At 37.4% G+C, this 14,101-nt stretch overlaps 1 protein-coding gene across 1 annotated transcript; it reads left to right on the forward strand.

Moving 5' to 3' along the window:
- Positions 1–1,185: 1,185 nt before the first annotated feature.
- On the forward strand, positions 1,186–13,250 carry LOC131620061 (subtilisin-like protease SBT4.14). The gene is made up of 12 exons (XM_058891086.1): positions 1,186–1,275; positions 2,349–2,435; positions 2,571–2,662; positions 2,762–2,859; positions 2,954–3,097; positions 8,200–8,305; positions 8,453–8,966; positions 9,043–9,140; positions 9,216–9,417; positions 12,595–12,818; positions 12,912–13,001; positions 13,139–13,250. The coding sequence occupies exons 1-12, from the start codon at positions 1,186–1,188 to the stop codon at positions 13,248–13,250; spliced, it is 1,857 nt and encodes a 618-aa protein (XP_058747069.1).
- Positions 13,251–14,101: the final 851 nt, after the last annotated feature.

Here is a 14,101-nt window from a genome sequence, read left to right on the forward strand (position 1 = left end):
AAAAAAGCGCTGCTATAAGGGGTGCTACGAGAGCGCTTTTCTAGAAAAAGCGCTGCTATAGGGGGTGCTACGAGAGCGCTTTTCTGAAAAAAGCGTTGCTATAGGGGAGGCTACGAGAGCGTTTTTGGCTAAAAAAGCGTTGTGAAGACATACGGCAGCGCCACCTACGGCAGCACTTTTAAGCGCTGTGAAAGGCCAAAAAAAAAGCGTTGTGAAAGCCCTTGTACGGCGTAGTGTACAAAGTGCTTCGGAATGTTTTGTTTTTACCTGAAGACTCTCCGTATGCATTTTCTGAAGGTCTGTGGTTGTTTTTGCCTAAGAAGGATAGTCCTCTTTGGGAGCTTTTAATGGATGACGATCACATGTTTTGGTCGGCGGTATATATTGACCCCCACCCTTTCTGGGAGATATATAGCCTAAAAAATAATAATTGGAGAAAACTCAATCACATTGATACGCCATTGCCTTTGACATGTCGTTCTCTGGTGAACTTAAATGAATTGTGCCATTTTTTGGACGGTGGGGATAAAATGTTTTCGTTTGACTTTAGTAATGAGAAGTTCATTCAAACAGTTTTACCCTCAGATTCAAATTTCAAGTATCATTCTGAGCACCAACACCTTATGATATTAAATGAGTCGGTTGCTTTCGCTTGTTATGATTGGAAAAATAATTTTCATATATGAATTTTGGGTAAACTCGGTGTAAAAGAATCATGGACTAAAGTCTTAACAATAGGACCTGAAAATGACTTTAGATATCCTATTATTGGAGCATGAAAGAGCCACATATTATTCTCAGTTTATCCTAAGATAGCGCGGTATAATTTAAGTACCCGAAAATTGTAGGAATTTGACTTTTACATATGGAAAGTTATAATTTACAAGGAAGTTCTTAGTTCTATGGAAAGAATGAAAAACTGAATGTTGTTGTAGTCTTATATCAAGGCATTCAACCAAGAGGTTTAGGGACATGATTACCAGATTTTGGATTTTATGAATGCTATCAAAATTGGGTTGTTAGTTTCCCAATTTTAATTGATTATCAAATATTGGTATTATTGTTTTGGTTTATATTTGAAATATCTTATTATTAGTCATATCCTATCCTGCCAAACATTTTTGTATTTAGGTTATGCTTATTTTATGCTTTTAATCAATTTTATCAGCTTGGCTAGGCTAAGAAATGAGTAATTTGCATGATGCAAAAGGTTGCAAGCTAGCTATGAATTTTATTGACATGCAGGAACTCATTAACTTGGTTTTTATGATTTCGGTAATTTGATTTCATACATTTGTACTTGATGTTATGTTGGTTAAGTTAATTTTGTTTTTGGATAGATTTTGGAAAATTATATGTTTCTGGTAATGATGTTATATGCTTCTGATACGTACTTGTTTGTTGATCAATTTGATTTTGGTATCAAATGTTCTTGTCTTGTTATTAGCTTTATTAGTTATACAATGTGTGCTAGGAATAGGATTGATTGTTAAATCAAGTCTATTAGGATAGCATGTTTTGATAATGGTACAGTGAAATGAAATGGAGTAGGTTTGATACATTTCAACAAATGTGTGATCTGGTTCCATTTCACTCTCTTTCACGTTATACAGATTACTGAGTGTATTTGTTGAGTTTAGTTTTCTTTCTGCTTCTTTTTGATCTTGCATGTGTGGTTCATGCCGCATTTTAACAATGACAAAGAGTAACTACTGTCATGTTTAATTGTGTTGTATTATATATTTTCCGGTTGACAATTCCGAAGATACATCTCTAGAATTGTCACCAGTTAAATAAGGGTGGCTCATTTGCCACACCCTTAAAGTGTGTATAGAAATATCATACATTGTTGATTCCGGAGATACATCTTTGAATTATTTTTTGGTATAAATGGGGTTTGGCTCACTTGGCCCACCCTTCATGTGAATATAAAGTGCATCCGGAGATACTTCTTCAGAATGTGGAAAGACAAATTCAAGTTTTCAGTTTGTTCACTCTAACTGCATGTTGGTAAACCATCTGCGTCTTAAACATTGTTATTTTATAAGACAAAGAGAAAATGTATAATTAAAAATAATGAAAACATCACGTATTCAAGGCAATATGAGGCTTGCATTGGAATTCAAGGAATAGGAGAGTCCTAATTCAAAGGGTTCTTTAGTTTTAAGCAATATATATCTACTGCACTTAAAAGTGATGTGCATGCCTTACAAACTCTAAACAAACTAGTTGAAACTTGAAACATGCTTTCTTCTTATCCTTTCTTTTCTATATATATAAACCTATGGTTAGAGACTCTATACACTGTTTATAAGTCTAGCATGTCAATGCTAAATATGTTTTTTCAGAAACTTACCAACTCATATTCTCTTCTTTGGCTTCCATTATTGCTGATTCTACTCAGCAATGTTTCAGTTTACGGTGTTGAACAAAAGGCAATCAATTTTTTTCTTCTTCTTCTTCGTACCTTACATTTAGTCTTTGTTATATTGAGCTATCTCATAACATGTTAGTTTTCTATTTGTTTTATTCTCTATTAATAACTTAGGCACCATTTCTCTGGTATGCAGGACTTTTACATTGTTTTCCTAGAAGCTCACCCTGTTAGTAGAGAAAAAGCAGTTGAGACTCATTTAAATATTCTCTCAGCTGTTAAGCAAAGGTAGCCACAGCTCAAGCCTAAAGTCACATACAAGTGAACATTGTAGCTTATGTTCAATCAAATACGATGTCGGTGTTTTAATCTTTGTTTACTTAGCAGCCATGTTGAAGCCAAAGAATCCATAGTATACAGCTATACAAAAAGCTTTAATGCATTTGCTGCTAAACTCTCTGAGGATGAAGCCAACAAGTTATCAGGCATGAGATCATTTTTCTATATGTAGTCCTTTCATATATCTATGAATTGAATTCTAAATATTTAATCTTTTTTTTATTTATTTTTATTGTGCAGCCATGAATGAAGTGGTCTCAGTATTTCCGAATCAGTACCGCAAGCTACACACAACAAGATCATGGAATTTTATTGGATTACCTTTGACAGCTAAGAGAAAACTGAAGTCTGAGAGTGACACAATTGTGGCTCTTTTGGATACGGGTTTTGTGAGATATTGGATCGAACTCTAGTATTGTCGAAGGGTAGCTTCTTGGTTCGACAGTTCGACAGAGTTAAGCATGAAGTCGAAGGATTGTTCACATGCTGGTGTCGAAGTGTGCATGCTGTAGTCAAAGATGGGTTTAGCATGCAGGTGGAGAAGATGCTAGGGTTGTTAGCATGTTAAATTAGGTTTTAGTGTTTAAACCCTAATTTGTTAAGTTAGCTTGTTTATTAAGTTGGCTTGTGTAATGGGCCTTGCTGAAAAAGCCCATTAGTTAGTATGTTAGGTTTTATTATAAATAGCATACTAGTCTCTCATCATTGCTAAGCTGCAAATCCTAATCTAGGGTGAGAGAGGTTATTTGTTATTCTTGTAAACTTGTAATCTTGTTTTAAGAGAAAGTAAAAGAATAGCAGTTATAACCAATTCTTGTGTTCTTATTCTCTTCCCTAATTTCCTATTATAATTTGTTCTTGGTATCGTTTTTCACAACAAATTGGTGCGGTGAGCGTGGAGAAGATGCCTTCAACAAAGTATGAGATTGAAAAGTTCACCGGAGTGAATGATTTCGGTCTGTGGCGCTTGAAGATGAAAGCCCTACTGGTTCAGCAGGGTTGTTTGGAAGCGTTGAAGGGAGAGGCAGCCATGAATGCAGAATTGACGGCAGCGGAGAAGACAAATATGATCGAGAAAGCACACAGCGCAATTTTGTTGAGCCTTGGTGATAAGGTTCTCCGGCAGGTATCAAAGGAGACGACGGCATCAGGGTTATGGGTGAAACTTGAAAGTTTGTATATGACCAAATCGCTGGTAAATCGACTCTACCTGAAGCAAGCTTTGTATTCATTCAAGATGATTGAAGACAAAGTATTGGCTGAGCAGTTGGATATGTTCAACAAGCTGATTCTTGATCTTGAAAATATTGATGTGAAGATCGATGATGAAGATCAAGCGCTGTTACTATTGTGTCCTTTGCCTCGATCACATGCTCACTTCAAAGAAACTCTCTTGTATTGAAGGGAGTCCCTGACGTTTGAAGAAGTTCAATCAGCCTTGTACTCTAAGGACTTGAATGAACGAAAGGAGCATAAACCTTCGACTGTTGGCGAAGGTTTGGCCGTTAAAGGAAAACTCTTACGAAAGGATGGTAAGTTCGACAAGAAGAAAGGCAAAAGCCAGTCGAAGACTTACAGTGGCGAAGCATCTGGCATTTGATGCTACCATTGTAAGAAGGAGGGTCACACAAGAAAGGTGTGCCCTGAACGCTTGAAATATCATGGAGGTAAGGATAATGGCAACGCTGCCATTGTTCAAGATGATTTCGAATCATCTGATGTTCTTGTGGTTTCAAGCAATGACTCTAAGAAGGAGTGGATTATGGATTCAGGTTGCACTTGGCACATGACTCCAAACAAAGACTTGTTCGAGGAATTATGTGATCAAGATGGTGGATCAGTATTGCTGGGAAACAACAAGACTTGCAAGATTGCAGGTGTTGGATCTGTGAGATTCAAGCTCCATGATGAGTCAATAAGGTTGTTGACTGAAGTCAGGTATGTTCCTGATTTGAAGAGAAATCTGCTTTCTCTTGGTGAATTCGACAAGAAAGGATATGTTTTCCAAGGAGAGAAAAGTATCCTAAGAGTCATGAAGGGTTCGAAGGAAGTCTTGAGAGGCGTGAAGAAACAAGGCTTGTATACCCTTGAGGCTGAAGTTGTAAGTGGTTCGACAAATGTTGCATCCACGAAACCTTTGTCGAAAACAGAAATCTGGCACATGAGATTGGGCCATGTCAGTGAAAGAGGTCTGGTCGAATTAGGGAAACAAAATCTGCTTGGTGGAGACAAAATCGAAAAGCTGAAGTTTTGTGAACCCTGTGTACTTGGAAAATCTTGCAGAGTGAAGTTCAACAAAGGCAAACAAAGAACACATGGATCCCTTGATTACATCCATGCTGATCTTTGGGGGCCTGCAAGGTGTCCATCACATTCAGGAGCAAGGTATTTTCTATCCATAGTAGATGATTATTCCAGAAAATTATGGGTATTCATCCAGAAGACTAAGGATGAAACTTTTGAGAATTTCAAAAGTTGGAAGACTCTGGTTGAAAATCAGACTAGCAGAAAGGTCAAAAGGTTGAGAACCGACAATGGCCTTGAATTTTGCAATGAGGCATTCGACAGTTTTTGTGCTGCCTCTGGTATTGCAAGGCATAGAACTACTGCAGGTACTCCACAACAAAATGGTTTGGCTGAAAGGTTTAATCGAACTATTTTGGAGAGAGTCAGATGCATGTTGACTAGTGCGGGGTTAACAAAGGTGTTCTGGGCTGAGGCTGTTTCGACAGCAACATATCTGATAAACAGATGTCCTTCGACAGCGTTAGATATGAAGACACCTGAAGAAGTTTGGTCGGGACATCCACCAGATCTCGACAAACTGAGAGTATTTGGCTGCGTAGCCTATGCTCACATTAGGCAAGACAAGGTCGAACCTAGAGCTCTGAAATGCATGTTCATGGGATACCCTGAAGGAGTCAAAGCTTATAGGCTATGGTGCCTAGAGCCAGGTCACAGGAGGTGTATCACCAGTCGAGATGTAGTTTTCAATGAAGCTGAAATGGATTTTAAGAAAACTGATGATGTTGGTCGAAGTACAGAAACATCTGACGAAGAGCTGGAACAGGTAGAGATTCCTGTTGAGGTGGAGCATGTTGATGCTGAATTGCATATCCCAGATGAAGTCGAAGAAGAAGCAGAAGATGCTGAAGTTGAGGAAACTGACGATGACTACCTATTGTCGAGAGATAGGTCGAGAAGAGTCATCAAGCCACCTCAAAGACTTGGATATGCAGATCTTATAGCTTATGCCTTAATCTCTGCAAGTGAGGTTCTAGACGAAGAACCCAGAGACTATAAGGAAGTTATGAGGAGTCGAAATAAGACTGAATGGCTGAAGGCCATGGATGATGAGATAAAATCTCTTCATGATAATCATACTTGGGAACTGATCAATAAACCTGTTGGGGCAAGGTTAGTCAGCTGTAAATGGATTTTCAAAGTTAAGGAAGGAATTGAAGGAGTGACGTCGAAAAGATACAAGGCAAGGTTAGTTGCAAGGGGTTTCACTCAGAAAGAAGGTGTCGACTTCAATGATGTGTTTTCTCCTGTTGTGAAGCATAGGTCCATTCGAATGTTGTTTGCCATGGTGGCACAGTTCGATCTTGAACTGGAACAGATGGATGTGAAGACTGCGTTCTTGTATGGTGATCTAGATGAAACGATCCTGATGAGGCAACCTGAAGGGTATGTCGAAAAGGGGAAGGAAGATTATGTATGCAAGTTAAAGAGATCTTTGTATGGGCTGAAACAATCTCCTCGACAGTGGAATAGGAGATTCGACAAGTTCATGGCACGCATAAGTTTCATTAGAAGTCAGTTCGACCATTGCGTTTACTTCAGATTTCGACCTGGTAATTCATTTGTTATTTTGTTGCTTTATGTGGATGATATTCTCATAGCTAGCAACAGTGTTGAAGATGTGATGAGGGTGAAGGCTGAACTCAATAAGGAGTTCGATATGAAGGATCTGGGAGCTGCTTCCAGGATTCTTGGAATTGACATTCGAAGAGATAGAAAGAAGTCGAAGTTATGCCTATCTCAAGAGGCATATCTACGGAAGATTCTTGAAAAGTTTGGTATGTCGAATTCGAAGCCAGTTGTGACTCCAACAAACCCTCAATTCAAGCTGAGTGTTGATCAGTGTCCCAGTACTGATGTCGAAAGAGCCTATATGAATAACATCCCATATGCTAATATAGTTGGTTCTTTGATGTATGCTATGGTCTGTACTAGACCCGACATAGCATACGCAGTAAGTCTTGTAAGCAGGTACATGGCGAATCCTGGAAAGGCTCACTGGCAAGCATTGAAGTGGATTTTAAGGTACATAAATGGATCTCTAAACAGAGTCTTAATTTATGGTGGAGCCTTGGGTGAAGATAGTAAAGCAGCAATAGAAGGATATGTCGACTCTGATTATGCAGGTTGTATGGATTCTAGAAAGTCTATTTCTGGATATGTTTTCACTATGTTTGGCACAGCAATTAGTTGGAAAGCAACTCTTCAGAAGGTTGTTGCTCTATCAACCACTGAAGCGGAATATATTGCTCTCACTGAAGCTGTGAAAGAAGCATTGTGGCTTGAAGGTTTTGCGAAGGAGCTGAAACTTCAAGGTCGAGGTATCACTGTTAAATGTGATAGTCAAAGTGCAATACACCTGTCAAAGAATTCAGCCTATCATGAGCGAACTAAGCACATTGATGTGAGGCTGCATTTCGTCAGAGGAGTAATCGAGCGTGGAGAAGTCCAAGTGCTGAAGGTTTCGACTGAAGACAATGCTGCTGATATGATCACCAAGACATTGCCGAGTTGCAAGTTTTTCCACTGTATGCAGTTGATAAAGCTGCATGAAGAAAGCTAGTCTGTTCCTTGACGTTGTAGAGTTAGGTCCAAGGTGGAGATTTGTGAGATATTGGATCGAACTCTAGTATTGTCGAAGGGTAGCTTCTTGGTTCGACAGTTCGACAGAGTTAAGCATGAAGTCGAAGGATTGTTCACATGCTGGTGTCGAAGTGTGCATGCTGTAGTCAAAGATGGGTTTAGCATGCAGATGTCGAAGATGCTAGGGTTGTTAGCATGTTAAATTAGGTTTTAGTGTTTAAACCCTAATTTGTTAAGTTAGCTTGTTTATTAAGTTGGCTTGTGTAATGGGCCTTGCTGAAAAAGCCCATTAGTTAGTATGTTAGGTTTTATTATAAATAGCATACTAGTCTCTCATCATTGCTAAGCTGCAAATCCTAATTTAGGGTGAGAGAGGTTATTTGTTATTCTTGTAAACTTGTAATCTTGTTTTAAGAGAAAGTAAAAGAATAGCAGTTATAACCAATTCTTGTGTTCTTATTCTCTTCCCTAATTCCCTATTATAATTTGTTCTTGGTATCGTTTTTCACAACAGGTTTCTTATACATACCTTTCAACTCATTTTCATTTTTTGTTTGTTCTTTATGATAGATTATATGTAATTGTAATTCATGATGTACGGATCACTCCTGAGTTTCAAAGCTTCAAGGATGATGGATTTGGCCCTCCACCTGCTAAATGGAAAGGAACTTGTCATAAATTTGTTAATTTCTCAGGCTGCAATAAGTAACATCCCTAACCTTTATTAAGCGCATATAGCATAAACGTTTATCATACAAGTTCTTATCAGAAAAACTATTTAGCGTAACTTAGTTAAGCTAACATTAAGTATTACAATTTCCTTGGCATCTACACTTGATGGAAAACTTGAAGCAAGATAATTGGAGCCAGATACTTCAAGCTTGACGGAAGATCTGATCCGTCTGATATATTATCTCCCATAGATGTGGAAGGGCATGGAACTCATACTGCATCAACAGCCGCAGGAAATGTTGTTCCAAATGCAAGTCTCTTTGGATTAGCAAAAGGAACAGCTCGTGGGGCGGTGCCTTCAGCCAGGTTGGCAATTTACAAAGTGTGCTGGACAGAAGATGGATGTGCTGATATGGACATACTTGCAGCATTTGAGGCTGCCATACATGACGGCGTGGATGTAATTTCGGTTTCGTTAGGCGGAGGAAATGCAAATTATGTGCGGGACTGTATAGCGATTGGCGCATTTCATGCCATGAGGAAAGGTATAATCACGGTCGCTTCAGCTGGAAATGGTGGTCCAACTGTGGCAACTGTCGTAAATAATGCGCCGTGGATTGTCACAGTAGCTGCTAGTGGCATTGATAGGGACTTCCAGAGCATTATAGAGATGGGAAGTAGAAAAAATGTTTCTGTAAGCACTTTCAGTCCAACCCAAAAGTAGTTATATTTACCTAATGTGTTCATACCTAACATTGAGAATTATGCAGGGAGAAGGAGTAAGCACTTTCAGTCCAAAACAAAAGCAGTACCCTCTTGTTAATGGAATGGACGCAGCGCGAGACTCTTCAAGCAAGGAAAATGCTAAGTAATTTCCGCTTTTATTTTCAACAATATGCGATTAAGTTTCTTAAATAACAAGGAAACTTGAATACTTTGGCAGGTATTGTGATGATGCCGACTCCTTAGATCCGAAAAAAGTGAAAGGAAAGATTGTTTACTGCCGATTTAGAACATGGGGCACTGATGCTCTTGTGAAAGCAATAGGTGGCATTGGTACTATAGTTGAAAATGATCAATTTGTAGATGTTGCTCAAATATTCAGTGCTCCTGCTACCTTTTACCAATTATATACAATTTACAAGGTAAAACATTCATTGCAATTTATAGAAGATTAATGCATTAATGTGGCTTTTATCTTCTCTCTCTTGATGAATCCAATAGTTGATATATATATATATATATATATATATATATATATATATATATATATATATATATATATATATATATATATATATATATATATATATATATATTCGTTTGGTTCTAAATGCAATTTAGTAATCTCATTGTATACTTAATTTTTCATATTATCAATGTCTATATGTCAATATTATTTAATCCTATGTTTTTCTTTTGTGATTGGTTAGTTTCTTAGAATCCTCTAAGAACCTTGTCTATAATTTACTCGAGTGTGTATACACATATGAGCGATATGGATAGTTATATTTTCTCCATTGGAGATGATGGAAAAACAACACTTTTGCATTAATAATAATATTTTGCATAGTTATAATTTTTTATGTTTTAACTTTGATCTCCCGAGAAAACAAAATCAATTTTTCATATGTTCAACACACAATGCTCAAAGGCATTAGCTCCTCTAAAGATACTACTTGTAAGTGTAATGAACCTATGGACTTAATAAGTTTGAATAATTCTAAAAATGTTTTATTTTTAGGTACTGATCAAATATCTTATATCATATTTAATGATTTAACCATTAGTCCTTGTTTAGTTTAGAATAAGTTAAATTGCAACACAAACTTAGCTAGTATTGACACTCTTTATAAAAGTGTTTTAAATTTAAGTCTCTTTTCACCTAGTTCTAAGGACCTTCTTGAATTTTGGCTTTTTTACCACTTGAATTTAGAAATGAGTAATACCCTATTGTGAAAAATCACAATATTTTGACATAGTTAAACTCTCGTCTTAAAGAATCCCTTACTTAATTTATGACATGGATTCGAGAAAAACATCATTCAAACAATTGAAACTTTTTCGCAAGTATGCCTTAGAAAGCTACAAACATTTCTTAAAATTTCATAAAGTGTATATGATAACTTTTTCGCATGTTAAAAATTTACCGACAGTTTATGCAAATACAAGAGAACAAATAAAGTCATAAATATTAATATGAAAGGGGTACACAAATTTAAGCTATTAAGATTTATAATATTAGATTGAATCTCTTTTTAAATCGTATGTTTTGATGCAGTGCCAACAAATTTTAGAAACAAGTTTGACCTCTTCAAATCCACTCTGTGACGTTTGGTTGATGTTATGTAATAAAAATTTGTTTTATAATAATAATATTTTATAAATTATATTTTTGTTAAAAATATCTTATCTCATCCCATAGTTTCTCGCATATCACGTGGGTTGCTAAATTTGTCATTCTATTTTTTGAGGTGTCTCTTCAAAAGTATTTTTTAATTGAATTATTAAAGAGTTTTCCTAAATGTTCTCCAATTTAAAATACTTCCGTAAATACATCTCTGAAAAAATTTAAATTTACAAAAAAAAAAATACTTTCAAAGATGAAGAACAAAACGCGTTCATCCAAGGGAGTTTGATAACTGATAATGGTCTCATTAACATGGAATGCTTCCACTGGCTCAAGAAGAAAACAAAAGGAAAACGGGGCCATATGGCTATTAAACTTGACATGTCGAAGGCCTTCGATAGAATCGAGTGGGACTTTGTGAAAATCATGCTTTCTTCTATGGGTTTTCCTGAAAACTTTGTGGCGACTATCATAAGGTGCGTTTCTACGGCTTCCTATCAGATCCTTGTTAATGGTCATCTTCTAGGGGTTTCTCTCCAGGAAGAGGGTTGTGACAAGGGAACCCTTTGTCCCCTTACCTTTTCATCTTATGTGCAAACGCCCTGTCTGGTTTGATGAAGCAGAAAGCTATATTGAACAACATCTACGGGCTTAAAGTTACAATAAGTGCCACGACCATCTCCCACTTATTTTTTCCAGACGATAGTATTCTCTTCCCTAGGGCCAATGTTAAGGAAAATGAGGTGTCGTTGAATATCCTTCAGAAGTATCAAGTGGGTTATGGGAAGCTGGTTAATTTCGACAAATCGGAGATCTCGTTCAGCTGAAATATGGAGGAAAGTTGTAGGGATCTAATTTCTGAAAATATGGGAATCAAGAAGGTGACAAATGACTCTAGGTATTTGGGTCTTCCAGTTATCTTTGGGAGATCAAAAAGGAGATTTTTCCTTTGTCGTTGAGAGGGTTTGGAAGAAGCTAAAGGGATGGAAGCAAAAAGCTCTTTTGGGTGCAGGCAGAGAAGTGCTTCATTGGAGAAAATGATAGCGAATTTTTGGTGGGGAGCGAAAGATGGCCAAAGGAAGCTTCATTGGTTACGGTGGGATAGGCTGGCTACTATTAAAAGTAAAGGAGGTATGGGATTTTACTGATTTCAATAGCGCTTTACACCGCTTTACTGGGCAAACAAGGATGGAGATTGTTAGAGGGTGAGAGCATTCCCTTGGCAAGGTTTTCAAAGCTCATCATTTCCCGAAGTACGGCTTTCTCGAGGCTAAGGTGGGATTCTCTCCAATCTATGCTTGGCGTAGTATCCTGAGTGCGAGAGAAACGTTAAAGCGTGGTTGCAAGTGGTTGATTGGCAATGGGCAGAAGGTGAGGATTTAGAAGGACAAGTGGTTGCCTTCATCTCCTAAGTCCTAGTTTCGTTGATACCAGAATTAACAATAGTGTGGGTGGTGATGCTCTAGTGGCTGATATTTTTTATGATGACCTAAAGGCTTGGAATGAAAGCTTGAGACAGGTTTTCTTTTATGAGTTCAATGCTCAACAGGTCCGTAACATCCCAATTGCTAGAAGTCTTTCGGAGGATAGACTCGTTTGGTCCTTAAAAAAAGATGAGGAGTATTCAGTAAAGTCTGCCTACCAATGTATTGGTTCTGATAAGAGAAGACTTCTTGCTAGCTCTTCGGTGTATAATGATTGTTTACTTTGGAAGGGGATTTGGAAAATCAGACGTCTCAATGCGATTATAAGTTTCCTTTGGCGTCTCATGAAAGGTGTTCTCCCAACTAGGACCAACCTGAACAAAAGAGGTACGTCTGTTGATTCTGTGTGCCCTCTCTGTTTCTCTGAACCTGGGTCTGAGGAACACTTGTTCCTTAGATTCCATATGTTTAAGTTGTTATGGTTTGCTTCTCCCTTGGGTTTATGCATTCCAAATGGCATTGATCTTCGATGTTGGCTTGTGAGTTAGCTAAAATGCAAGGATGACAAGGGCACTATGCTGGTTTGCACTTCCCTGTGGAAAATTTGGCAAAGCAAGAATTTGATGATGTTCAATAACAAGGCCTTCATTCATGTGGAAGTGGTGCGCGATACTGGTGCTGCGATAGAGGAATTTTCAAGAGCAGATGATTTACCATTAGGATGCCTGAGTGTTGTGGATAATCTTGGAATGGTAAATCCTACTGGAATTAGGTCTGTAGTTTCAGTGGATGTATGATGCTTTGACGATGGTTTCACAACCTGGGGCTGCATGGTTAAGATTGCTGATGGTCACACTTGTTTCAGTGCTTGCAAGCGCCAACTTATGTCCATTTCTCCGCTGGTTGCTGAAGCTTTAGGGGTGCATTGGGGGTTGGAGCTGGTTCAAGCTTTCAAGTGGGAGAACGTCGTCATCTTCGTTAAAAATCTCTCTGTGGCGAACTGCATCCTTGGCATTTGGCTTTGGCTGATATTGCCTTTGTTGTTGAGGATTGTATTAATCTCATTTCTTCTTTAATTAATGTTTATGTTAGTTTTGTTAGTTGCAATTGTAATGAGGAAGTTCATAGCTTAGTTGGGTTTGTTAAGGCCTTTGGGTCTAGAACCTGGTTTGATTGTATGGCTGCTTTGCTTCCTTCTATTTGAATGAATTTCTATTTCCATAAAAAAAAACTCTTTATAAATCAACCAAGTATTCGTTCAATGGTTTTTTAATGATAAAACAAGTGTTTTTCTAAGACTATGTTTGCGAGTTTGGAGGGGAGGGGAAGGGAAGGCTTCCAAAAACGAAATTTTAAAAAAATATAGGAAAATATTTGACATTTTTTTAAAAAATGATTTTGTTTAGAATGATAAAAGAGTCATAATCATTACTAAATTTTTAATTTTCAACATACTATAACAACCTAAAAGATATTTGGAAAATTTATGTAAGCCCTTCAAAACCCTCCAAAACCCTCCTTCAATACAATTTTTGAGTTCCCCCATTTTATGGGGTTTTTGGTGTTATGAATAAACTCAAACCCTCCAAAACCCTCCTACCCAAAATCTTTTTATCCTTTTCACCCAATTCTTCCTATTTTTCAAAGTCCTCCCCTCCCTTTCCCTCCAAACTCCCAAACATAGCCTAAGTGTTTTTCTACGTGTTTTTACATTTACAATCATACAATGTTCAATTTTATATGTATCTTAGTGAATTTGAATTTATTTAGCATATGCAAGATCATATTGAAGGGAAATCATTAATAATAATAATAATGAGTAAACACAACAATTTAATATTTAATTTCCCTTTGTTTTGTCGTTTAACAACCAATGGTTCAAGTGTGACCTGCAATCTAGTTTCATTTGTTGAGGTCCATGTTGATTTGGTTGGCTTCCTTTGTAACTTCTTTGCTATTGATGAACACCTTGTTGACCTCTTCATCTGGCCTAGTTTAAGTGTTTGCATAAGGGTTACCTTGTTGGCAACCGATTCGTTATTGATGACAATCCAA

This window comes from Vicia villosa, linkage group LG7 (assembly GCF_029867415.1).
Source record: "Vicia villosa cultivar HV-30 ecotype Madison, WI linkage group LG7, Vvil1.0, whole genome shotgun sequence".
Taxonomy (NCBI): domain Eukaryota; kingdom Viridiplantae; phylum Streptophyta; class Magnoliopsida; order Fabales; family Fabaceae; genus Vicia; species Vicia villosa.